Source organism: Hemitrygon akajei, unplaced genomic scaffold, assembly GCF_048418815.1.
Source record: "Hemitrygon akajei unplaced genomic scaffold, sHemAka1.3 Scf000102, whole genome shotgun sequence".
NCBI lineage: Eukaryota > Metazoa > Chordata > Chondrichthyes > Myliobatiformes > Dasyatidae > Hemitrygon > Hemitrygon akajei.
The window spans coordinates 585,067-609,573 of record NW_027331988.1 but is presented as its reverse complement, the minus strand read 5'-3'; the positions used below and the strand labels follow the sequence as shown (position 1 = coordinate 609,573).

The window sequence follows — 24,507 nt, the reverse complement described above, 5'->3', positions numbered from 1 at the left end:
AGGAGCGACGTGAAACGTCTACTCCCCTCACAAGTGATCGAGTGTAACGGTCTGACTTTCAGTATCATCTTCATTTCACTTCTCAAAGCGGTCCCGGAGTCACATAACACATTTGACCCGATCCACATTGGTGGCATTTCGGCAGTCTCGGGCAATATTTGGAAGGAATTATTCAAGTATTACTACTACTTCTATTATTATTGCTATTATAGTGATTATTATTCGTATACCTATCTCCGAATTACACACGTATTCTCACCTCTACTTCCTGTTCACGACTGGGTGTCCTGGTGTGATATCCCAGGTATTATGGATTGCCCTGCCCGCAATACTGGGTCGCCCGTCATGTTATTATCGGCCTCTGACTCCAAAACAGGACGCGGATTGTATTTATAGTAATGTATGGCATATTTTATGTGTTTGCCTTTTAAAGCAACATTTTGGTGAATGATGTTTGCCACGTGATCGTGTCCGTGTCAGTAACCAGATGAGAAGCTCCCGCACGGGAGGCTGGTCACGAAGGTTCAGTCGCTCGGCATTCACGATGAGGTAGTAAATGGGATCAGACATCGGCTTTGTCGTGGAAGCCAGAGAGTGGAGGGAGATTGTTGCATCTCTGACTGGAGGCCTGTGACTCCTACAGTGCCGCAGGGAGCAGCGCTGTGTACGTTTTTGTTTCTCGTCTATATCAACCATCTGAATGATAATCTGGTTTACTGGAAATCTGCGGATGACAGCCTGATTGGAGGTGTAGTGGACAGCGAGGAAGGCTGTAATGACCTACAGCGGGATCCGCACCAGCTGGAGAAATGAGCTGAAAATGGCTGAAGGAATTTAACGCAGACAAATGCGAGGTGTTGCTCTTCGGTAGAACTAACCAGGGGAGGTTGAACGGTCGGGCACTGAGGAGTGCGGTAGAACAAAGGGAGCTGGGAATACAGGTCCATAATCTGTTGAAAGTGGCGTCACAGTTAGATAGGGTCGTAAAGAAAGCTTTGGGCACATTGGCCTTCATGTATCAAGGAGTTAAGTACAGGAGATGGGACGTCACGCTGAAGTAGTGTGATACATTTTTGAGGAAATTTACAAGGATGTTGCCGGGTCTGGAGTTCATGCTCTTCCATTGGTTAACAGTTTCTACTGTCGTGATACTTCATTCATTTTTTATCCTTGTGCTTTCATTTAATTTCAGTTCCGTGTACTTCTTATCAGAATTGTATATGTTCCTTGGAGTGGTTAATCACGTTTCCGTTGATGAAACTATATCCTTAAAAGTTTTATCTGACTGTTGTGTAAAGTATTTATATCTTATTCTGTTCATCCTTCTTTCCCAGGTGGAGTTAATCTAAATGGGTTCGAGTGTACATGGTGTTTTCTGAAACTCCTCATTTCAGTCCATATTTTCCTTTGTAAGATTTCCAGATCGGGTTCAGACCGGGATATTATGTGATATGTGTGTTATACACGTCAACATGTATTATTTTGTTTTTCTCGGCTCAATCTGATAAAACCAGAGGTCCGGCACACTCATTTCTCAATTGCTCATAACTTTCCGACTATTCTGATGGTGGTTAGTATTGAGATTTTCTGGAAATTTACTGACATACTGCTGTGTGAGGGTGGTGACGGGTGAGGAGGATGGGGGGATGGAGGAGGTGCGGCGTGCGGACAGAGGAGGGGAGAGGGTGAGGGAGCTACACACACTCAGACAGGGGATTGGGAAGTTCCATTCTCTCTGACCCACACACAGTAACCAAGGCAGCACAAGGGGAGGATCTGAGGTTTCCCATTCTCGCTCCGTTCGCCAGTTCCTCCTGTTCCCGAGCTGCGGTGCGAGTTTCTGCTGCTCTGAATGGAGCCTATCACGCGTCGCTGTTCTGTCCACATCTCGTCTCCGATTGACACTGATCCTGACATTCACTGTCTTTCTCTGTATCTCTCTCTCTCTCTCTCTCTCTCTCTCTCTCTCTCTCTCTCTCTCTCTCTCTCTCTCTCTCTCTCTCTCTCTCTCTCTCTCTCTCTCTCTCTCTCTCTCTCTCTCTCTCTCCCTCCTCTCTCTCTCTCTCGGACTTAATCTCTCACTCTCTCCCTCGGGTTTGCTTTCTGTTTCTTTCTGTCTCTCTCACTTATTTGTCTCACTGTCCCTCTCTTATTTTTTCCTCAACACCTCTAACTCTTTCTCGATAACAATCCTTCTCTCTCTCTCCTCGCACTTCCTGTCGGAGAGTATGGGCTTTGGGGTGAAGAGAAAGAGGCTGCAGCATCAGGCAGAAAGGAGGCGGGGGAGAGAGACAATGAGGGCAAATAGAGAGACATTTACCCCGACTAAACTTCTTACACAACGTCACCGCTGAAGTGATGGGGGAAAGAGAGGGATACGGCAGAGAGAGAGAGAGAGAGAGAGAGACGGGAGAGAAAGAGCTCTGGAGTAGGGAGTCTGGAGAGGGACTGAGAGTCTGAGGCAGACAGACGGGGTGAGGAGAGAGTGGAGGAAGAAAATCCTGCCTAATTACCATCAGCATTTATATCTCATTGATTGTATTATGGTTATTATGTTATGTTGTTTTTATCGTGTATGCCTGCAAGAAAATGACATGTTTGGCACAGCCTTTTGGGGCCTGTATTGTGCTGAAGATTTTCTATATTCCATGCTTCTAAACTGAATCTCAGAGCTTAATACGGTGACATAGATGTGCTTTCATAATAAATTCGCTTTTATCTTTGAAAGAGACTGTCGGAGAGGGAGAATCTGGGAGGGCGGAGAGAGAACGACTGGAGAGGGAGGAGCGTGAGACGGGGAGAAAGGCCAGTGAGGGAGAGGGAGAGTCCAAGACGGGAGATGGACCAGGAGGAGAGGGAGAGAAATCGTAGATGAGAGAGCAGCCGGGATGAGGGAGAGATCTGGGATGAGGCCGGCGATATAGAGACGGGGCGAGGAGGCGTGGGGGGACAGAGAGACTGAGGGGCCTGGAGAATAAAAGAGGGTAGGAAGAGACGGGTGTGTACAGAAGAGCAGGTGGTGTAGGGAGAGTGATGGGAACGGGGGGGGGGGGGAAGGAAAAAAAAGGCGGTGAGCTGGTGGAGAGAGGAAGATAGGGTGGGGGAAAGAGGTGTAGGAAGAGATGGAGAGAGAAAAGGGAACAGAGGAGGGAGAGAGGGGAATGAGGGAGAGAGAAGCTGAGGGAGTAAGTAATGGAAGACGATGATGGTTTTTAGTCATATCGTCTCTCCGCACATTTACTTTTCTCCCCTCTCCTGTATCTGATCCCTCCCCCCCCCCCACCCACAAGAGAATGGTGGTGATCCACGATAACCAGCCCGCACCGCCAGAGCTCGCCACCAATTGCTCCAGCAAGCCCGCGCCTTCTCCTGCCTTTGACGGGCCCCAGTGATGCCACGTTCCCCACCCCATCGGACAGCCTGAAAGATTCGGGCCAGATATCCCTGCTGTTCTGAGGGATGGCATCTTAGGCCTCACCCGAGGAATTATACGTTGCTGGGACCTGAACTAACGGTCTCGCTTCCTCCTCCACCCGTTGATGCTGTCTGTTATTTTAATCATATCGTCAGTGCCCCATATCAACTGGGGAATAGTACTTGTACCCGCGTTGTCAGTTTAACCTCTGAAAGGCGTGGTGGGCTGCGTCCCGTGAATGGGACCCAGATGGGTGTGTGGGAATCGAGCCTATGCCTGGCTGCCCGGAAAACAGCCCTACCCCCAAAGGGGATGGAAGGACAGAGGCTAAACGAGTACTCTCACCTCCCAGAAAGGATGGAGCGGATGTTGTTATCTAACCTACCTGGTACCCCATCTGAGCGTTATAGATCACCCCAAGGAACACCCCCATTGGGATAAAGCAAAGAGAGGCATAACCCAGGCACAACGATTCGGAATGATACTGTTTCCTAATTATGGGGTGGGACGGACGGCTACCGAAATAACTAAATTAGCGGCCACGCTAGACGGGTTGGCAAGCAATACCGCCGACGCTGTGGAAGACACTCATTTCCAGATATATGGAATTACTACTGAAGTGATTGCCATCAGGCAGACTGTATTGCAGAATCGGATGGGCCTAGATTTCCTGCTCGCCGAGAAAGGGGGGCACATAGAGAAAGAGTGTTGTACTTTCTGTACGTACTTCCCTGATGTTTCCGGAAACGTTACTAACTTGAACCTGCACGTATGGGAAAAGTTGAAGTGGGTAAAGGAATTAGGAAGCCGGATGAGAAACTTTACTAAAGGAACAAGTTGGTGGGATGGAATATGCGGATGGTTTTCCGGTTGGGGAGGCTGGATCCTGCATGGGGTAATTATCGTGGCAGTCCTAGGGTGTTGTGTGTGTGGAGTGCTGAGGGAGTGCAGCAGTCAATTAATAAAGAGGGCCCTGGGAGGGTCTGAATGTATCGATGCCTCGAATAATAAGGGCCACCGCTAGCCAAGGGTACTGGTGGGCAGGAAAGATGTACCCTTAGAGAGAAAGACCCTTCCCCGAGGCTTACGTGCCCCCGTAAGAGGAGGAGGAGGAGATACCCCAGTAAGAAATGTTAATCTAGAAGATTAACAAGGAACGAACAGTGGAAGAAAATACCCACTGACAATGTATTGAGCAAGGAAGGGTTAATGATCTTCAAATGTAAAATCAAAGTCTACTGTGGCTAATGTACTCTGTGGTGCTGACAATGTGCCTTTCAGTCAGGCAGATTAAAATAACTATGTTTGTATTTGTTGTTCTAAGAATCATCACATGCCTGATATACTCTTTTAGCCTATCTGATTTATTTGTTTTTGATAAATTAACACTGAAGTAAATGTGTAACCGCTCAGGGACATATCCTGCAACTTTGCTACTCAGCAGAACTGCCATTGAAGTTCCTCCTTCTGATTTATGTGTTTCTCTCTCGTATGTTTGGGATATAAATAAGAGCGTGACCCACTGTCAGACAGATCTCGGAACTCCGTTTTTAGGAGGCTGAGCTCTCCATGATATCATGCTGCAGAAAAAGGCGTTCTGAAGCGATCACCCTTCGTGTCCGAGTGCAAGTTCTCTTTCGCAACAACACTCTCACCTCTCTCTCTGTCTCTCACCTCTCTCTGTCTGTCAACTCTCTCTGTCTCACACGCTCATACTCTCAATGATCTCCCTCTCTGTCTCTTCCCTCTCTCTCTCTGTCTCGCCCCTCTCCCTTCCCATTTTCTCTCTCAGCCTCTCTCTCTTCCTCCCCTCTCTTTCCCTCCTCCCTTTTCCTTCCATCTCTCTGTTACATTCCCCTCTCTCCCCTTTCCATTTTCCCTCTCTCTCTCACCCCTCTCCCCTGTATCCCTTTCCACGTTTTTTCTCTCTCTCCCGTTTTCTCAGTCTACCCTCCTCTCCCTTTCCTCTCTTATTTTCCCACTTATCTTATCTCACGCTCCCCTCTCTCTATCCCTCCTCCCTCTCACTTTACACTTTCATTCACTTCCCTCTTCATTTCCACCTTCCTTTTTTGCCTCCAATTCCACTTCCGTCACTCTCTCCCTTTTGACTTTCTCCTGCTCTCCATCACTCTCTCGACACTGTCTCTCACCTTTCTGATTCTCCTCCCTCTACATTTCCGGTTTCTCTCTCTCTCACACACAGACAATTATATCTCTCCTATTTCTCCCAACCTCTAGTTCTCCCCCTCTCTATCATCCCTCTCTCTCTCTCCTTCCACTTTTGACCTCTCTCTCATACTCTCTGCCCTTACAACTTCTCCCTTTCGCCCTTTCTCCCTCCCTTTCTGTTCGTCCCCTCACTCTCCCCCTCTATACCTCCTCCATCTCTCCCTCCCCCTCTCATCCCACCCACTCTCTCTCCCTCCTCTTTCTCCCTCTCTTCTATCTCTGGCTTTATCCCTCTCTATCTTTCCTCCCTCCCTTCACACTCTGTCACCCTTTTCCATTTTCACCTTTCTCCCCCCACCTCACATTCAATTTCTCTCTCCCTCCCTGTTCCTATCTCCTCTTCCTTTCGACTTTCTGGCTCTCTCTCGCCGCTCTCCCTTTCCAGTCTCTCTCTCTCTCTCCCCCTCTCTCTCCATCCCCCCTCTGTCTCTTATCTCTCTCCCCCTCTCTTTCTGCATCCTTCTCTGTCTCTCACCAACTCTCTATCCTTCCCTTCTGTCTCTCCTTCCTTTTCAATTCCTCTCCCACTCTCTCTCCGTTCCTCCTCCCACACCCTTTATACACACACTCCCTCTCTCCCTGCCTCTGTCGCTGCTTTCCCTATCCAGTTGGTCTCCCCTCGCTCTCATTTCCACAGTCCCTTTCAAACGCATCTCTCTCGCTCTTTGCCTCGCCCCTCTCTCTCTTTCCCTCCCTTTCTACTTTATCTCTCTGCCCCCTCGCTTCTCTCTGTCTCATCTCAATTTATCTTTCTCTGTCCTTCCTCACTCTCTCCCTTTCTCTGCGACACACTATCGCCTGCCTGTTTGTGAATGTGATCTGCGCTCTGGTCTGCACTTCCGCCGACATCCTGTACTCGCTGAACGTCCGCATCTTCCCCTGCATCGGGTACTGCGCCACCGGATGCCGGATGGTGAGTGTTTCGCCCGACCCTCCCACACACACGCTAGCAAGCCAGCCCTCATCCCACCCCCAACCCCACCCACGGAGATCTCTACTCGGCTTTCCCCCGCTCCCGCGGCACTTTCTTGCTCCCCTCTGTTGTAGCGTCCCCTCTCTCCTCTCCTCCCCCTCCTTCCTTCGACAACTTCCCCTGGCAGCTCGTTCCGTAGACGGACCACCCGTATCCCTTTAAACCTTTCCTATCCGTGTCCCTGTCCGAGTGTCGTTAATGTACTTGCCTCGACCACTTCTTCTGGCAGCTCCTTCCACAGACGGACCACCCGTATCCCTCTAAACCTTTCCTATCCGTGTCCCTGTCCGAGTGTCGTTAATGTACCTGCCTCGACCACTTCCCCCGGCAGCTCCTTCCACAGACGGACCACCCTCTGGGTGAAAAATTTTCCCTTCGGGTCCCCTATTATGTAATTACGGTATTGGTTTGCACTGCTGTAACTATATGCTATAATTATGTGGTTTTAACATCTCTGTGAGTTCACCCCTACGCTCCAGGGAATAAAGTCCCAACCTGTCCGACGTCTCTCCGTAACTCAATCCCTCGAATCCCGGCAACATCGTTGTAAATCCTCGTGACCTCCGGTCCGACGATCGCGGGCAAGCCAAACGCCGCCTTTACCGCCCCGTCTGCCTGTGAACTCACTTTCAGGGAACCAGAAACCAAAACTTGGTGCATTCCGTGAATCGAAAGATAAAGTATTGAGTCAAGAGTTAACGCAGATTTCTCTCAACTCCCCCCCCCCCAAACACATCTCCGTCTCCTACACTCCCTCTTTCTCCCCACCCAACGCTCTCCTTCCCTCTCCAACGATTCTACCCACATCTTTCAACCCCATTCCCCAAAAGCTCTCCCTCATCTGTCTTACCGGCCATCTATTCCTCTCTCACTCCCTCCCTCGGAACTCCCCCTTCTTCTCTCTCACACTCTCTCCCTTCTGTCCCACACTCTACCTCCCCTCTGCTCACCTTTGTTTTTCACCTTTTCCCCCTCTCCATCTCTCACCTCTCTCTCCCCTCTCCCTCTTTCATGCCTGTCACCCTTCTCCGTCTTTCACCCTCTCCGTCTCTCACTCTTCTTCGTCTGTCACCCTCCCGCCGTCTCTCGACCCTCTCCGCCTTTCTCCTCCTTGTCCGACCTCTCTCATCTTCTGCCTCTCACGTTTCTCTCCCCTCTCTCACCACTCTCTCTACCCTCTGTCTTCACCACTCTCTCACTCCCATCACTCTCACCTCTCTCTCCCCCATCTGACTCTCATGTTTCTCCCTCTATCAACTGTCCTCTGCCACCTCTCTTCTTTCTCCCCTTTCTCTACCCCTATCTCTCTCCCACCCACCCCCTCTCTTCCTCACCCATTGCCCCCCTTCGCTTCCTCCCTGTCTGGGTCTCCCACCTCCGCCTACCCCATACTCTCACTTCCAACTCTACCCTCTCTCCCTCTCTTCTGCCTCTCTCTCTCCCTCACCCCTCTCGCTTCCACGGCAATCTCCACCCATGCCCCCCACCTCTCTCTCCCCTCTGCCTATCACCTCTCACTCTCACCCCATTTCTCTCTCTCTCCCCCTATCCACTCCTCTCTTTCCGTCTGGCTCTCTTCCCCCTCCCATGCTCCCTCCACTCTGTCCCTACGCCAAACACCGAATCTCGCAGAGGTTTGTCAGTGGGATCACGGTGATCTTGCTGATCAACTGCCTGGTTTCGCTGGTGACGTCCGTCCTCACGGCCATCGCCAACTGTAGGGACCTCGAGTGCTGCGCCGCACAGCCTCCGGTGGTGAGTGGGATCTTCCTGTGCACGGGGGGGGGGTGAGGGAGGCGAGGGTTGGGGCATGGGTACAAGAGATGGGGGAGGTGAACAGCGTGGGCAGGGAGCAAGTGAGCGGGAGGGGTACAGAGAGATGGGGGCAGAAAAGTAATAAAAGGGTGTGGAGAGGGGTGGAGGGAGGAGGATAGGGTGGGGAGAGGGAGGAGAGAGGAGGATAGGGTGGGAAGAGGGGTGGAGAGAGAAGGATAGGGTGGGGATAGGAGGATAGTGTGGGGAGAGGGGTGGACAGATAGGGTGGAGAGAGAGGTGGGGGAAGAGATGGAGAGAGGAGGGGACAGGGAGAGAGAGAGTGGACTGAGGGAGAGAGAGGCTGAGGGAGTGGGTAGTGAGTCTCATCTCCTCCTCTTCTCTTTCTCCCCTCCCTTCCTCAATCTGACCCCTTCCGCTTCCCCACCCTACAGAAAATGGTGGTGATCCACACCATCCAGCCCGCCCAGCCAGACCTCGCCTCCGTCTCCGGCAAGCCGGCGCCCACTCCTGCCTTTGGCGGGCCCCTGTAACCACACGTCCCCCTACTCTACGGGACAGTCTGAAAGAAAAGTCTGAAGAAAAATCAAGGCGGGATTTTGGAGACGGAGTGGGGAAGGAGGGCAAAGGTGCTAACCACATTCCTCCCCACTGGGAACCCCCTGTTTCCAGCTCGCTTGTTACGAGTCGCCCTCTCCACCAACCCTCGGCTCCCGTCACTCCTGAAACACTCCACTCTCTGGCCTCTCGCACTCCCCTCTATCACCGCCCATCTCACCCTGTCTGGCGGCCATTTTGTGATGGTTACCATTGACAACCGCTCTCCCCGCATCATAGAATGGGGCAAACCCTTTTCCTCACCTTTCACTCAATTCCTTCCCTGTTTGTCCAATCTCAACTCCTCATCCCTCCTCTCCTTTCCGTCTCTCCTCGCTCTCCCAACTCTCCATTTAACCTTCTGCCGACAGCCATTATGTGACAGGCTGAGACCCTCCCTCCCACTTCCCCCACCACGAAGTGTGTCACTCCCTCACATTGACCATCGTGTCACCCTCCTTCCCATCTCATCACTCGCAAACCCCTTCCCTCCCTCCCCTCGCTCTCCTCTCCACGCCACCTCGATGCTCTGCATCGTATGCTGGTTGGCTGCCATTTTGTCACCCACCCTGTCGGTTATTTTAACTCTGCCTGTCACTCCCACTCTCTTGTCAGTGTATCACTCCCTCCCTGTCGGCCATGAGAAACAAGGTGACCACGGCCATCTTAATTCCACCCATCGCCCCCTCCCTGGCGCCCATTGTCACTCAGCCCATCACTTTCTCCCTGGAGACCATTTTCAGTCAACCTTTCACTCCTTCCCTAGTGACCATTCTAAATCCTTCTGTCGTTCCCTCCCTATTCACCATTTTCAATCAGGAGCCCCTCGCAGGACCGACACTCTCGACCACCCTCCACTCGATTGCGCAGACTGTTTATCACAAATAATAAATATATCGCAAACAATAGAGACCGACCCGACATCCTCATCTCCGGATCCTGTGCGTCATCACTCTAAGTGTCGTGGAGAGAGGAGGATACAGACACCAGGAAACGTGTGTGTTAATATTCCCGGTGTCGATACAGAGACCCGACACAGTGATCGGTAAAACTCTCGGTGTGGAGACAGAGATCGGGAACCGTGCCTGGCAAAATTACTAGTTTGGGATATGGAGACCGGGAACCGTGCCCTGTATAACTTCCGGTGTGCTCTGTGGACACCGGGAACCGGGCGCAATGAATCTCCCGGCGTGGGGACACGGAAAATATAAACCTCTCTCACACGCGCCCCATCCCCGCCATCTTCAGGAAGGCGTGTCGAAGGTCCTTCCGTCCGATCGTATCCACCGGCTCCGCCAGGAGATGAGCATCGTCAGTGTTATAAAGCCGTCAACATCCACACCACCCTCGACTGTCCGTGTAACTAATAAACCATCGGCGTCCTGGTCAAATTCCCTAAATGAAGCCCTGAGTTGTTTCAGACACGGAATTCGGGCGTGCCCGCCAATTTCCAGGTTGACAGACCCGTTGGAAATGAACTGGAAGGAGTCCCATTGGGAGGCAGATGGTGGTAGTGAACGGGAAGGGGTGTTGGAGTGAACAGGAAGGGCTGGGGTCCATTGGAAGGTTGGACGATGAGAGTGAAAGGGTAGGAGTGCGTCCCGTTAGTAATGCAGATTGGTGCAGTGAATGGGAAGGGGTTGTGTCTATTGGGAGTACGGACGGTGGGAATGAATGGGAAGGGGTGTCTGACCCAGGGATTGTGTGATGGGACTGTGCGAAGGGATCTACACTCTGTGTCTGACCACGGGAGTGTGTGATGCGACGATGCAGAGGGAGCTGCACTCTGTGTCTGACCCCAGGAGTGTGTTTCGGGACGGAATGTGGGGAGAATCACTCTGTCTGTTCCCGGTAGTGTTTGTTGGGACGGTTTGGAGGGAGCTTCACTCTGTGTCTGACCCGGAGTTTGTGTGATGGGACGGTGTAGAGGGTGTGAATACCGTACTTAAAGCCGTTATTTCATCCCCCATTCCTCTCGTAGTCCGGACTTCAGTGGAATCACGTCTGATAACAGTCTATTTTAACTGTTTGCGGGTGGCAGGAGGGTGTCAGTTAGCCAGGAAGGGGCTTTGGTGGAGATGAGATCCTGGGCATCCGACCTCCCTCAGCCTGGAGCTGAGACGCTACTGTGTCAGTGTGAGGAGCTCCGACCCACTGTTGCAGTGCACAGGGAGCGGGGGGGCAGCAGAAACCTCAAATAAAACTCGAGGCCGGCACCAGGACAGGAAGTTACAGCGGTTTATTGATTTCATCATGACAAATGTAAATTAAACAATGTGTGAGCTGCTGACGTGCGGGAATAAATAAGCTGCTCCCGATTCACTCACAGTCACACACAATTAACTGACCGGCGACAACGAGTGACAGTTTGAATAATCAGTCCCATTTCTTACCGTCACTCTGCATCGGGGAACCGATGATTATAAAATCAGACTTCAGGGCCGTGTCCAGGATCGCTGCAGATCCAGGGTCACTGCCGAGATTTTTGTTAATTTAACATCATTATATCGGCCAGGCTGCCGAATGCACCGTCCTCAGCAAAGGGAGCAAAAGGATTCTCCCCCGGGAAAATCCCACCCCGGGACACCGGTATCCCAGACTGAGCCCCGGCCCCCGGGCTCTTCCTGGCTGTGTAGTTCCCGTGGGTCTCACGTGAAGGAGTTTCAAAATGCACATCCGCGGAAGCTGCGTCGCTGGAGAACAGACGGAAATACGTCACTCCGAGCGAGACTGGCGCCATTCCATTAAAACCGTTGGCAATGAAAGCAGGCGTGCGGCAATGAAAGGGAATGGGAGGACGGGGAATTGGCCAAAATGCCCCTATCCCGCCGGGCGGGGATGTTCACACATTCAGATGTTCACACGGTCACTGTCAGTCCGGGTCTGGGTTCCTGCAGAGATCTCAGTTCCTTCTCCCCGGTCTCACTGAACCGATTCCCCGCCAGTCTGAAACAGATGGGAGAACAAAGATGAAATAAACAGATTACGCAACAGTGTCAGTAACAGGGGACCGGGGTTAATGTTTCAACAACACACACAGACAAATATCACCAGAAAACCCGCAGATCGGCTGATATTTTATCACATTGAACATTAACACAAACACTCACAAAATCCGCTCCAGACTCGGGAGGGTCAGTATGAGGCGGCGGAGAGCGGGGACAGATCGGTCAGTCAGCGAGTTGAAGCTCAGGTTCAGCTCTGTCAGTGATGGGTTTTTACTGAGAGCGGAGACGAGATGCTCTGCACCAGAATCTGTGAGACCGACATCCCTCAGCCTGGAGATGAGAGAGAGTGAGGGTGAAGACAGGAAACGGTACAAATCCCCAGTGTTAATCAGGAACACAATTACTGATCACATTAATGTTCAGTGTCTGACACCCAGTGACTGTAAACACAATCTCCCACAGTCTGGTACTTACTGAAGTTTCTGTATTTTACACTCCGGGTTCCTCAGAGCCTCAGACACCAGTTTCACTCCTGAATCTCCCAGATTATTTTCCCCAAGTCTAAACAGAAACAGACAGATTGATGAACAAAGTGATTCAAACCGTGGGTATGGGGGAATCTCCCTCCCTCTCTCTCTCTCTCTCTCTCTCTCTCTCTCTCATCTCTCTCTCTCTCTCTCTCTCTCTCTCTCTCTCTCCTCTCTCTCTCTCTCTCTCTCTCTCTCTCTCTGATATTTAAAGAAACATTAAAACATTCAGTAAATCACTGATTGGATTTGCCATCACTGTCAATGTCCCTCGCTTACATACGCCAGGCTATTCACCGAATGTCAGTAATTTAGTCTGTCGGTGTGACCCTGTAAACTCCACATATTCCGTCTCTTTCCCCGATGGTTAGAAAGGTGTTCCTGACGTGAAATGGTCGGGAGAGGCAGTGATGAAGGATGGAGAAAGACCCGAAGGATGGGATGGGGAAGAGAGATCCCACAGCAGGAAGGGACATGAGGAAGAGAGATCCCACAGGAGGAAGGGGGATGGCGAACAGAGATACAACAGGAGGAATGGGGATGGGGAAGAGAGATCCCACAGTAGGAAGGTGATAGGAAAGAGAGATCCCACAGGAGGAACGGAGATGGTGAATAGAGATCAGACAGGAGGAAGGGGGATGGGGAGAGAGATACCACAGGAGGAAGGGGGACGGGGAAGAGAGATACCACAGGAGGAAGGGGGTTGGGAAAGTGATATCCCATAGGAGGAATGGAGATGGGGATGAGTGATCCTACCTGAGGAAGGGGGTAGGAACGAGAGATCCCACATGATGAAGGGGGATGAAGAATAGAGATCCCACAGGAGGCAGGGGGATGGGGAACGAACGATCCCACAGGAGGAGTGGAGATGAGTAAGAGATATCCCACAGGAGAAAGGGGGATGGGAAAAAGAGATCGTACAGGAGGAATGGGGATGGGGAAGAGATCCCACAGGAGGAAGGGGGATGGGGAAGAGAGATCTCACAGGATGGGGGTTGGGTAAGAGAAATCCCACTGGAGGTAGGCGAATGGGGAAGAGAGATCCTACAGGATGAACGAGATGGGGAACACCGATAGCACAGGAGAAAGGCAAATGTGGAGGTAAATCATACAGGAGGAGGGGAAAGGGGAGGAGAGATCCCACAGAAGGAATAGAGCTGAGTAAGAACGATCCCACAGGAGGAAGTGGAATGGGGAAGATAAATCCACAGGAGGAAGTGGATGTGAAAGAGAGTTCCCAAAGGAGGAAGGGGAAAGGGAAGAGGTCCCACAGAAGGAAGGGGGATGGCGAAGAAAGATCCCACACCGGAAAGGGAATGGAGAAGGAAGATTCCAAACGAGGAAAGGGGATGGGGAACAGAGATCTCACAGGAGGACAGGAAATGGGGCAGAGAGATCCCACAGGAGGAAGGGGATGGGGAAGAGAGATCCGAGAGGAGGGGAGGCAATTTTGATCCCACAGGTGGAAGGATGATGGAACAGAGAGTTTCCACAGGAAGAAGGGAGATGGGGAAGAGGCATCCCACAGGTGGCAGAGAAATGGGGAAGAGAGAACACACCGGTGGAATAGAGCTGGGGATAAGATAGCCCACAGTAGGAAGGAGATGGGGAACACAGATCAGACAGGAGGAAGGCGGATGTGGAAGGGAGGTCGTATAGGTGGAAGGGGGAAGGGGAGGAGAGATCCCACAGCATAAAGTGGATTTGGAAGAGATCCCACAGGAGGAATAGAGCTGAGGAAGAGAGATCCCACAGGAGGAAGTGGAATGGGGAACAGAAATCCCACAGGATGAAGGCGATATGGAAGAAAGTTCTCAGAGGAGGATGGGGGGTGGTGATGAGAGATCCCACAGGAGGAAGGGGATATAGAAAAGAACCCACAGAAGGAAGGGGGATGGGGAAGAAAGATCCCATACCAGGTAGGGGATGGGGAAAGAAAATTCCAAAAGAGGAAAGGGGATGGTCAAGAGAGATCCCACAGGGGGAAGGTGTTGGGAGAAGAGAAATCGTACAGAAGGATGGATGAGATGCGGAAGAGAGATACAACGGGATGAAGGGGGACGGGAACGAGAGTTTCCAAAGTAGGGAGGGCCGTGGGCAATTTTAATCCCACAGGAAGAAGAGGGCAGAGGAAGAGTGATCCCACTGGGAAAAGGGGATTGGAGAAGAGTGATCACACAGAATGAAGGATGGGATATCCCACAGGAGGAAGGCGGATGGGGAACCGAGGTCCCACAGAACGATAAAGGATAGGGAAGAGAGATCCCACAAGAGGAAGAGAAATGCGGAAGAGAGAACACACAGGAGGAATGGAGCTGGGAATGAGATATCTCACAGGAGGAAAGGAGCTGGGAATGAGATATCTCACAGGAGGAAAGGAGCTGGGAATGAGATATCCCACAGGAGGAAGGAGATGTGGAACACAGATCGCACAAGAGGAAGGGGATGGGGAAGAGAGATTGTACAGGAGGAAGGGGGATGGGGAAGAGATATCCCACAGGAGGAATGAGCTGGGAATGAGATATACCACTGGAGAAAGGCAATGGGGAATACAGATCCCACAGGAGGCAGGGGATGCGGAAGAGAGATCGTACAGGAGGAAGGGAATTTGGAAGAGATCCCACATAAGGAATAGAGTGATTCCACAGGAAGAAGTGGAATGGGTAAGTTAAATCCCACAGAAGGAAGGGAATGTGGAAAAGAGTTCCCCTAGAATGAAGAGAAATGTGAAAGAGAGATCCCACAGGAGGCTGTGCGTTATGGAAGAGAGATTCCACACAAAAAAGAGGGATGGTGAAGAGAGATCCCACAGGGGGAAGCGGTTTGGAGAAGTGAGGAACGGAAGGAAGGATGGGTTGCGGAAGAGAGATCCCACGGGATGAAGGGAGACGGGAACGACAGTTCCGAAAGTAGGGAGGTGTGTTGGCAATTTTGATCCCACAGGAGGAAGAGGATAGGGAAGAGAGATCCCACAGGAGGAAGGGGATGGGTAAGAGAGATTCCACAAGAGGAAGGGGAATGGGGAAGAGAGAGCCCATAGGAGGAATGAGCTGCGGAAAAGGTATCCCACAGGAGGAAGGAGATGGGGAACAGAGATCCCACAGGTGGAAGGCGGATCTGGAAGGGAGATCGTACAGGAGGAACTCGGAAGGGTAGGGGAGATCCCACAGGAGGAACGGGATGGGGAAGAGTGATCCAATAGGCGGAATGGAGCTGGGAAAGAGATATCCCACAGGAAGAATGGGGATGGGGATGAGAGATCCCACAGGAGGAAGGGGGATGGGGAAGAGATATCCCACAGTAGGAAGGGGGATGGGGAAGAGAGATCTCACAGGAGGAAGAGGGATGTGGAAGAGAGACACCACAGGAGGAATGGAGCTGTGGAAGAGATATCCCACAGGAAGAATGGGGATGGGGATGAGAGATCCCACTGGAGGAAGGAGATGGAGAATACAGATCGCACGGGAGGCAGGGGATGAGTAAGAGAAATCGTACAAGATGAAGGGTGAAGGAGAGGCGAGATCCCACAGGAGGAAGGGGAATGGGGAAGTGGGATCCCACTGGAGGAAGGGGGATGGGGATGAGAGATCCCACAGGAGGAAAGGGGATGGGGAAGAGAGATCCCACAGGAGGAAGGGGGTTGGGGATGATAGATTCCGCAGCAGGAAGGCTGATGGGGAAGAGGGTTCCCACAGGAGGAAGGGGATGGGTAAGAGAGATTCCCCAGAAGGAATGGAGCTGTGGAAGAGATATCCCACAGGAAGTAGAATGGGGACGTTAAATCCCACATGAGGAAGGGAATGAGGAAGAGAGTTCCCCTAGGATGAAAGGAAATGGGGAAGAGAGATCCCACAGTTGGAAGGGGAATGGGGAAGAGTGATCCATAGTGGTAAGGGGGTTGTGGAATTGAAATCCCACGGGAGGAAAGCGGTGCGGGGACGAGAGTTCCGACAGGAGGGAGGGGTGTGGGCAATTTTGATCCCACAGGAGGAAGGGTCATGGGGAAGAAAGATCCCACAGGTGGAAGGGGAAGAGAGATCCCTCTGGAGAAGGAAATGTGGAAGAGATCCCACAGGAGGAAGGGGATGGGGAAGAGAGATCACCCAGGAGAAACTGGGACTGAGAGGAGAGATCCCACGGGAAGAAGTGGGGTGGAGAAGAGTCATCCACAGGAGGAAGAGGTTAAGGAAGGTGGATGAGGAAGAGATGTCCCACAGGAGGATCGGAGGGAAGAAGCCGATCCTAAAAGATAGATTGTACGGTATAGGTGTTATGAACCTAGGATTATAACGAGACAGGACATGTCCCTATGGGGTTTGGGTATCTTGTAGTGAGCACTGTCACACAGGTTGACTGATGGTGATATTCACACACGGGGAAGGGCAGGGGAGGACAATCTCACAATGGTATTTATTTCCTTTTCACTGGGACAGTCTGCTGACGGTCTCTTGTCCTTCACCGGGAAGGGGGTGTGAATCTCTGACCCACCTGCTGCAGTCAGTGTCAGTCTGGGTGTCAGTAACAGTGAGAAGGCACATTGTCAATGGACGTGTCACAGGCAGTGAGAAACACGGCCATTCCTGTGATTTACTGCCATTAAACCAATGGCCGTTGTTCACTGATCAGATGAAGTTTTATCCAAATTCCTTAGCATTGAATGAAGACAATGGAATAATTTCACAGTTCAGAGTGTGAGATAAATCAAGTTACCTCAAATCCAAGCACTTGTGCAGCCCGGGTCCCAGCCGCTGGATCCCTTCACACTGAATGTTGCAAACCTGCATTTGGAGGGATTTTATTGTATCACAGAGTCCGATGACATGAGACAGGACCGCGCAGTCAATCGGGGTCAGTGTCATCCCATTGAATGAAAGTGTTTCCATAGATCCCAGTGCGGCCTGAGCCAGTCCACGATTCTGAGACTCAAACACGTAGTGCAATGTGTTCTTGAGGCTCCTTTTACCAGCTTCACTCCATGTGTTTCCACTCTGACATTTCATCTCCTCTTTCACCCAGTCAATCACCCGGCAGGTTGTTTTATGAGGAAATGGACCCAGAAATTCCTCCAGGCCCCGAGTTGTCATTGGGGAGGAGAGACCAGCAACAAAACGGAGAAATACCTCAAATCGTCCATCTGTCATGTTGTGGGCTTTAGTGAGGAATTTCAGGATATCCCCGGGATGTAGATTCAGGAATTGTGCGACTGCAGCTACAAACTCTTGGATGGTGAGGTGTGGGAATGTGTACACCACACACCGGGCAGAATCCTCTCTCTCCAAAAGCTCCATCAGGAACCCGGACAGGAACTGGGAAGGCTGCAGATTGTAGTTGATCAAATCTCCATCTGTAAACACAATCTTCTTCTCGGACACCCCTCTGAAGGCCATCTGACCAACCCTGAGTAACACATCACGGGGGTTCTCAATCTCACGGCCATGGTTTTTCAGGTTGTTGTAAATATAGTAGGAGTACAGCTGGGTGATGGTCTTGGGAACTCGCTGTGGGTCCCTGACTCTTTGTGTGAAGAAGGGGCCCAGTGCCAGAGCGAGGATCCAGCAGTAGGAGGGGTTGTAGCTCATGGTGTACAGGATCTCGTTCTCTTCCACGTGTTTGCAAACAGCTGCTGCGACCGTCTGATCTTCAAAATGCTTTATGAAATATTCCTTCCGTTCCTCACCTGAAAATCCCATGATTTCAGCCCACGCTCTGATCTTTGCCTTTTCCAATAAATGTAACGCAGTTGGCCGGGTGGTCACCAGCACTGAACACCCTGGGAGCAGCTTGCCCTGGATTAAACTATACACAATATCAGACAATTCACACCACCACTCGGGATCTGGGCACTGGTGCTTGGGTTCTGTATCTCTCCGACTGTCAGCAAAATCGATTTTGTGCTTGAATTCATCCAAACCATCGAATATAAACAGCAATCCCTCTGGGTTCTTCCAGACCTCTCTCAGTAAATCACCAAAGTAAGGATATTTATCCAGAATCAGTTCCCTCAGGTTTATTCTGCAGTTAATGAAGTTTAAATCCCGGAATTTGAAACTGAAGACAAACTGGAATTGTTGGTATATTTTTCCCGTCGCCCAGTCATAAACAATCTTTTGTATCATTGTTGTTTTCCCAATTCCCGCGACTCCGGAGACTGCTGCTGAACTTCCAGATTTGTATTTACTCAGGGAAAAGCTGCTCTGGAACAACTGATCTGTCCGGATTTCTTTCAACTCTCTGCGGAGAAGTTTTACTCTCCACTCGTCGTGGTCTCTGCCTCTTGCCAGCAGCTCATGTTCCACCAGTATCCGATCTCGAACAGTAGAAATGACCGTGAGCTCAGCGTATCGATCAACCAGCTGGAAAACCTTCACCTTCTCCCTCATCAGGATCGTGTTCACTTTCAGTGTTTCAGTTTGTTCCTGCAGAGTCTCCTTGTGTTTCTGTTGAACATCTTCAATGGAAACAGACAGTGGACAAAATGTTGGATGCCTCGAAGCAGATCTCTGTATTTAAACACAATAACTCAAAGCTATTGCATTAATTGAAATAGTCAAAGGATTTTCGTAGAGTAAAGTAAATTTGATTATCAGAGTCCTGACTGGACAGAGAGGCCTGGTCTAGATAAACATCAGATCATCACATTTCACTATTAACTGTCCTGTGAAGGTGAGTTTACTTGCTCCCTCTCGCTACAGCCACATATACCACTGTTCCTGTGGAAGAAACTTTTCATCCCCAGTGTTGATGTGACGTATGGAGATAGAGAAGAGGGTAGTGGGCATTCTGTCAAAGGAACAGGTCGGGGAATCACAGCTCCACCGTCCCTCCCACCGTCATTGATTCAAAATGCAAAGAAGTAGCTTTGCTGATCAGCACGTGCACTGTGGATGGGTGGTTGGGAGAGGAAATGTCAATACTTTGTTCAGGAGATTGAGACACAAAATGCAGTTAATTCACACCTTCCATCATTGCTGCTCAGCTCACTGAGTCCCTCCAGAAAATGGTCTGAGACGGCAGATCTGCAGTCTCGTGTCTCTTAAAGAGTATGTGTTGTAAATACTCCACAGATTCAAGATTGAGGATACACGCGGAAAGGAAAAGGGAATACTTGTTATTCCGGATCTTATGTAACACAAAAAACTCAGATAAGGTATGCAATGGAAAGCACAATAAATATAAATACATACGATACAGGAGTCACTCTGACCTCAGGTGGTCCTGACTGTAAATTTTCAAAGCGTGCTGGTGGTGGGGTGGGGGTGTTAGTTGTGGAGGGGTGGCTTAGTCATTGGTGGTGTTGATGGGTCTTACTGCTTGAGGAAAGTAACTGATTTTGAGTCTGGTGGTCCTGCTGTGGATGCTACGTCGCTTCCTCCCTCATGGGAGAGGGGCAAACAGCCCATAGGCAGGATAGGTGGGATCCTTCCTCACTCATGGGAGAGGGGCAAACAGCCCATAGACCGGATAGGTGGGATCCTTCCTCCCTCATGGGAGAGGGGCAAACAGCCCATAGGCAGGATAGATGGGACTCTTCCTCCCTCATGGGAGAGGGGCAAACAGCCCATAGGCAGGATAGGTGGGATCCTTCCTCCCTCATGGGAGAGGGGCAAACAGCCCATAGACAGGATAGGTGGGATCCTTCCTCCCTCATGGGAGAGGGGCAAACAGCTCATAGACAGGATAGGTTGGATCCTTCCTCCCTCATGGGAGAGGGACAAACAGCCCACAGGCAGGATAGGTGGGATCCTTCCTCCCTCATGGGAGAGGGACAAACACCCCATAGGAAGGATAGGTGGGATCCTTCCTCCCTCATGGGAGAGGGGCAAACAGCTCATAGACAGGATAGGTTGGATCCTTCCTCCCTCATGGGAGAGGGACAAACAGCCCACAGGCAGGATAGGTGGGATCCTTCCTCCCTCATGGGAGAGGGACAAACAGCCCATAGGCAGGATAGATGGGACCCTTCCTCCCTCATGGGAGAGGGGCAAACAGCCCATAGGCAGGATAGGTGGGATCCTTCATCCCTCATGGGAGAGGGGCAAACAGCTCATAGACAGGATAGATGGGATCCTTCCTCCCTCATGAGAGAGGGGCAAACAGCCCATAGGCAGGATAGATGGGACCCTTCCTCCCTCATGGGAGAGGGGCAAACAGCTCATAGACAGGATAGATGGGATCCTTCCTCCCTCATGAGAGAGGGGCAAACAGCCCATAGGCAGGATAGATGGGACCCTTCCTCCCTCATGGGAGAGGGGCAAACAGCTCATAGACAGGATAGATGGGACCCTTCCTCCCTCATGGGAGAGGGGCAAACAGCCCATAGGCAGGATAGATGGGATCCTTCATCCCTCATGGGAGAGGGGCAAACAGCTCATAGACAGGATAGATGGGACCCTTCCTCCCTCATGGGAGAGGGGCAAACAGCCCATAGGAAGGATAGGTGGGATCCTTCCTCCCTCATGGGAGAGGGACAAACAGCCCATAGACAGGATAGGTGGGATCCTTCCTCCCTCATGGGAGAGGGACAAACAGCCCATAGGCAGGATAGGTGGGATCCTTCCTCCCTCATGGGAGAGGGACAAACACACCATAGGCAGGATAGGTGGCATCCTTCCTGAGGCTCTTGGCCCTTTTCCGGAGCCTTTCTGTATATACGTCCCCGATGGAAGGTAGGCTGAGGGTGCCGGTGATGCGTTGGGCTGTTTTGACTACCCGTTGTTGAGCCTCCCAGTCCGCCACATTTATGCAGCATGTTGGCCTGCCCTCTGCAGCACAGCTGTACAAGGACCGGAGTGTGGATGTGAGTACAGGTCAGACAAGGTCTGTGGAAAGTGCAGGAAGGGGAGGTGCTACTGGTCTGTGGCTTTAAATACACGTTTGAAAACCATGTCGATTACAGGTCTGGTGCTGAAGAAGAGAGCAGAGACCGAGGAATTTCAATAGCAGGTGGTTCAGGATTTCAACTGTCACAGGACCTGAATAGAACACAGAACAGCACAGGAATAGACCCATCGGCCCAGAACCTTGCCACATTAAACATTTAACTCTTATTATTCCTTTTTACCAAAATACTTTATCATACAGTATATTTCCCAGCACTGTATTCCATCTGCCACTTTATGCTCATTCTTCTAATTTGTCTATGACCTACTGCAATCGCATTGCTTCCTCACCACTACCGATCCCTCCACCTATCTTTGTATCATCCGTAAACTTTGCCTCAAAGCCATCAGTTCCATTATCTAAATCATTGACGAACAATGTGAAAAGTAGTGGTCCCAATACTAATCCCTGAGGAAAATCACCAGTCACCGACAGCCAAACAGAAAAAGCTTATTTTTATTCCCACTCCCTGCCTCTTGGCTGCTGGTCATTCCGCTAACCCTGCCAGTAACTTTCCTGTAATGCCATTGGAGTTAAGCAGCCTGATGTATGGAAACATCCAAACGCATTTTGAAAATCCATGTAAATGACATCTACTGCATCTCCTTTGTCCACACTGCTTTGTACTTTCTCAGAAAACTCGAGTAGATTTGTCAGACATGATTTCCCTTCACAGAAAACATGCTGACTTTGACATATTTTGTCATTAGTTTCCAAATACCACGAAACATCCTTAATAATAGACTCCAATACTTTTGCACTGAACTTAGACTAACTGGCCTATAATCTCGTTTGCCTTCCTCCCTTCTTAAAGTTTCGTTGTTGCATTTTGTTAGATTTTAAAAGCTTCCCAATCAACCAACTTCCCACTCACTTTTGATACCTTATATTGTGTTTCCTTGGTTTTTACGCGGCCCTAGTTGCCTTTTAAGGTCTTCTTTACTTTAAGCCCCCTGATAAGATATGGTTCTGACAGTGTGTCAGGACCCTGACAGGGATCTGTGGGATCTCAACGTGGAATCGAATCCTGTCCTGGGTGTGTGGGATCTCACGGTATATCTGGAATCTGCCAATTGTGTGTGGGGTTTCACAATGTGTCCGGACCCTGCCAGGGATGTGTTGGGTCTCACAGTGTGCCAGGACCCTGTCAGGGGTGTGTGTGGTCTCACAGTGTGCCAGGACCCTGTCAGGGGTGTGTGTGGTCTCACAGTGTGTCAGGACCCTTTCAGGTGTGTGTGGAGTCCAACAATGTGTGAGCACCCTGACAGGGCTGTATGGGGTCTCACAGTGTGCCAAGACCCTGCCAGGGTTGTGTGGGGTCACCCAGTGTGTCAGAAACCTGCCAAAGGTGTGTGGGGTCACAGTGCTTCAGGACACTGTCAGGGGTTTGTGGGGTCTCACGGTGTGTCGGGTACCTGGCAGCGATGTGTGGGGTCTGAAGGTGTTTTAGGAGACTGCCAGGTGTATGTGGAGTCTCACCGGGTGTCAGGACCCTGTCAGGGTTATGTGGGGGGTCTCCCAGTATGCCAGGACCTGTCGGGGGTGTGTGGGATCTCACAGTATGTCGGGACCCTGTCAGGAAACATATGTCTCTCCAATTAACATATCAAACGTCTTCTGAAAATCCAAGTAAATGATTTCCACTGCCTCTCCTTTCCCTTCATAGAAACTACACTGACTTTGGCTTATTTTATCATTAGGCTCCAAATATCTCGAAACTTTAACATTAATAATAGAGTCCAACACATTGCAATCACTGAGGTTCGGCTAACTGGCTCATAATTTTACAAAGAAGAGAAAATTTGTAAATGCTAGAAATCCAAGCAAGGCGGGGAAAAAGCTGGAGGGAGGAGATGGGCGGGCAAGGAGATAACATGAGGGAAGAACGACGTGAAGGAGGGGGGTGCAAGCATCACCGGAAGCTGGAGGGAGGAGATGGGCGGTCAAGGAGATAACATGAGGGAGGAACGACGTGAAGGAGGGGGGTGCAAGCATCACCGGAAGTTTGAGAAATCGATGCTCATGCCATCACGTTGGAGGCTAATCAAACGGAACATAAGTAGTTGTTCCTCGATCCTGAGTGTGGCCTTATCCCGACACTGCTGGAGCCCATGGATAAACATATCGGAATGGGAATGGGAAATAAACTGGGCGGCCAGCGGGAGATCTCGGTTTTTCAGGCGGGCGGAGTTAGATGCTCGGCGAAGATGCCTCCCAATCTATGTCGGATCTCACCGATATACAAGAGGCCACACCGCGTGCATCTACTCCTCCCTTTGCTGCTCACCTGTTCCCACCCCCCCAAGTTTTTTCTTTCTTCCGTGGCCTGCTGTTTCTTTTACCAATCATATTCGTAGCTCATTGCTCCATGCCACCCCTCCCCCTTCATCTCACCTATCGCTGGAGATTCTTTACACCCCTCCCCCAGCTTTCAAAGTTACTCCTCGGGTTTTTTTTCTGCAGTCTTGCCGAAGTATTTTGGTTCGAAACGTCCACTGTACTTTCTCCATTGATGCTCCCAGGATTTTGTGCGCGTTAGCCTATCATTTCCATTTCTTTCGGCTTCCCCCTTTTTATGCTTCATTTGATGCCTTTTGCTAGATTTTAAAAGCTTTCCAATCAATCAGCTTCCCAGGCACTTCTGCTACCTTATATTACGTTTACTGTCAGGGGTATCTGGGGTCTCACAGGTTGTCAGGACCACGACAGGGGTGTGTGTGGCCTCACAGTGTGTCAGGACCCTGCCGGCGTGTGTGTGTGGCCTCACAGTGTGTCAGGACCCTGCCGGCGTGTGTGTGGTCTCACAGTCTGTCAAGATGCTGCCGGAAGTGCATGGGGTCTTCAATGAACGTATTCAAGTGAGATGGGGAAAGTAGGAAAACATTGATTGTGGAAATATTTGCTTCAGTGAATGTGACAGTGGTAGAAATAACGTTCTTCAATAAACAGGACGGGAATCTGTTTCATATTCAGAAATGGATGTGGGAATTTCACTGCTCCTTCGGCAAACCGCATAAAGAAACGTGAAGAACAAGTTTGCAGGAAAATTGTAGAGAATTACCAAATCCCAAGGGAGAAACTAAGGGGTTTCATTATCTGAATGTGGACTGAAAAAGCATTAACACATGTGACGGAAATGTGATCAGTTTGAAAACTTCCTCC

At 50.7% G+C, this 24,507-nt stretch overlaps 1 protein-coding gene across 3 annotated transcripts in view; it reads right to left on the bottom strand.

The window, feature by feature from the left end:
• Window positions 1-11,214: 11,214 nt before the first annotated feature.
• The window catches only part of LOC140723146 (NACHT, LRR and PYD domains-containing protein 3-like), a 37,816-nt gene continuing 24,523 nt past the window's right edge, over window positions 11,215-24,507 (bottom strand). For all 3 annotated transcript variants that reach the window (XM_073037773.1, XM_073037775.1, XM_073037774.1), the window contains 4 exons: window positions 17,176-18,913; window positions 12,413-12,499; window positions 12,101-12,268; window positions 11,215-11,936 (listed from right to left, as the gene is read on the bottom strand). In XM_073037773.1, coding sequence (XP_072893874.1) covers window positions 11,849-11,936; window positions 12,101-12,268; window positions 12,413-12,499; window positions 17,176-18,913 — 2,081 coding nt within the window. In that variant the 3' untranslated portion in view covers window positions 11,215-11,848. The remainder of the gene's footprint in view (window positions 11,937-12,100; window positions 12,269-12,412; window positions 12,500-17,175; window positions 18,914-24,507) is intronic.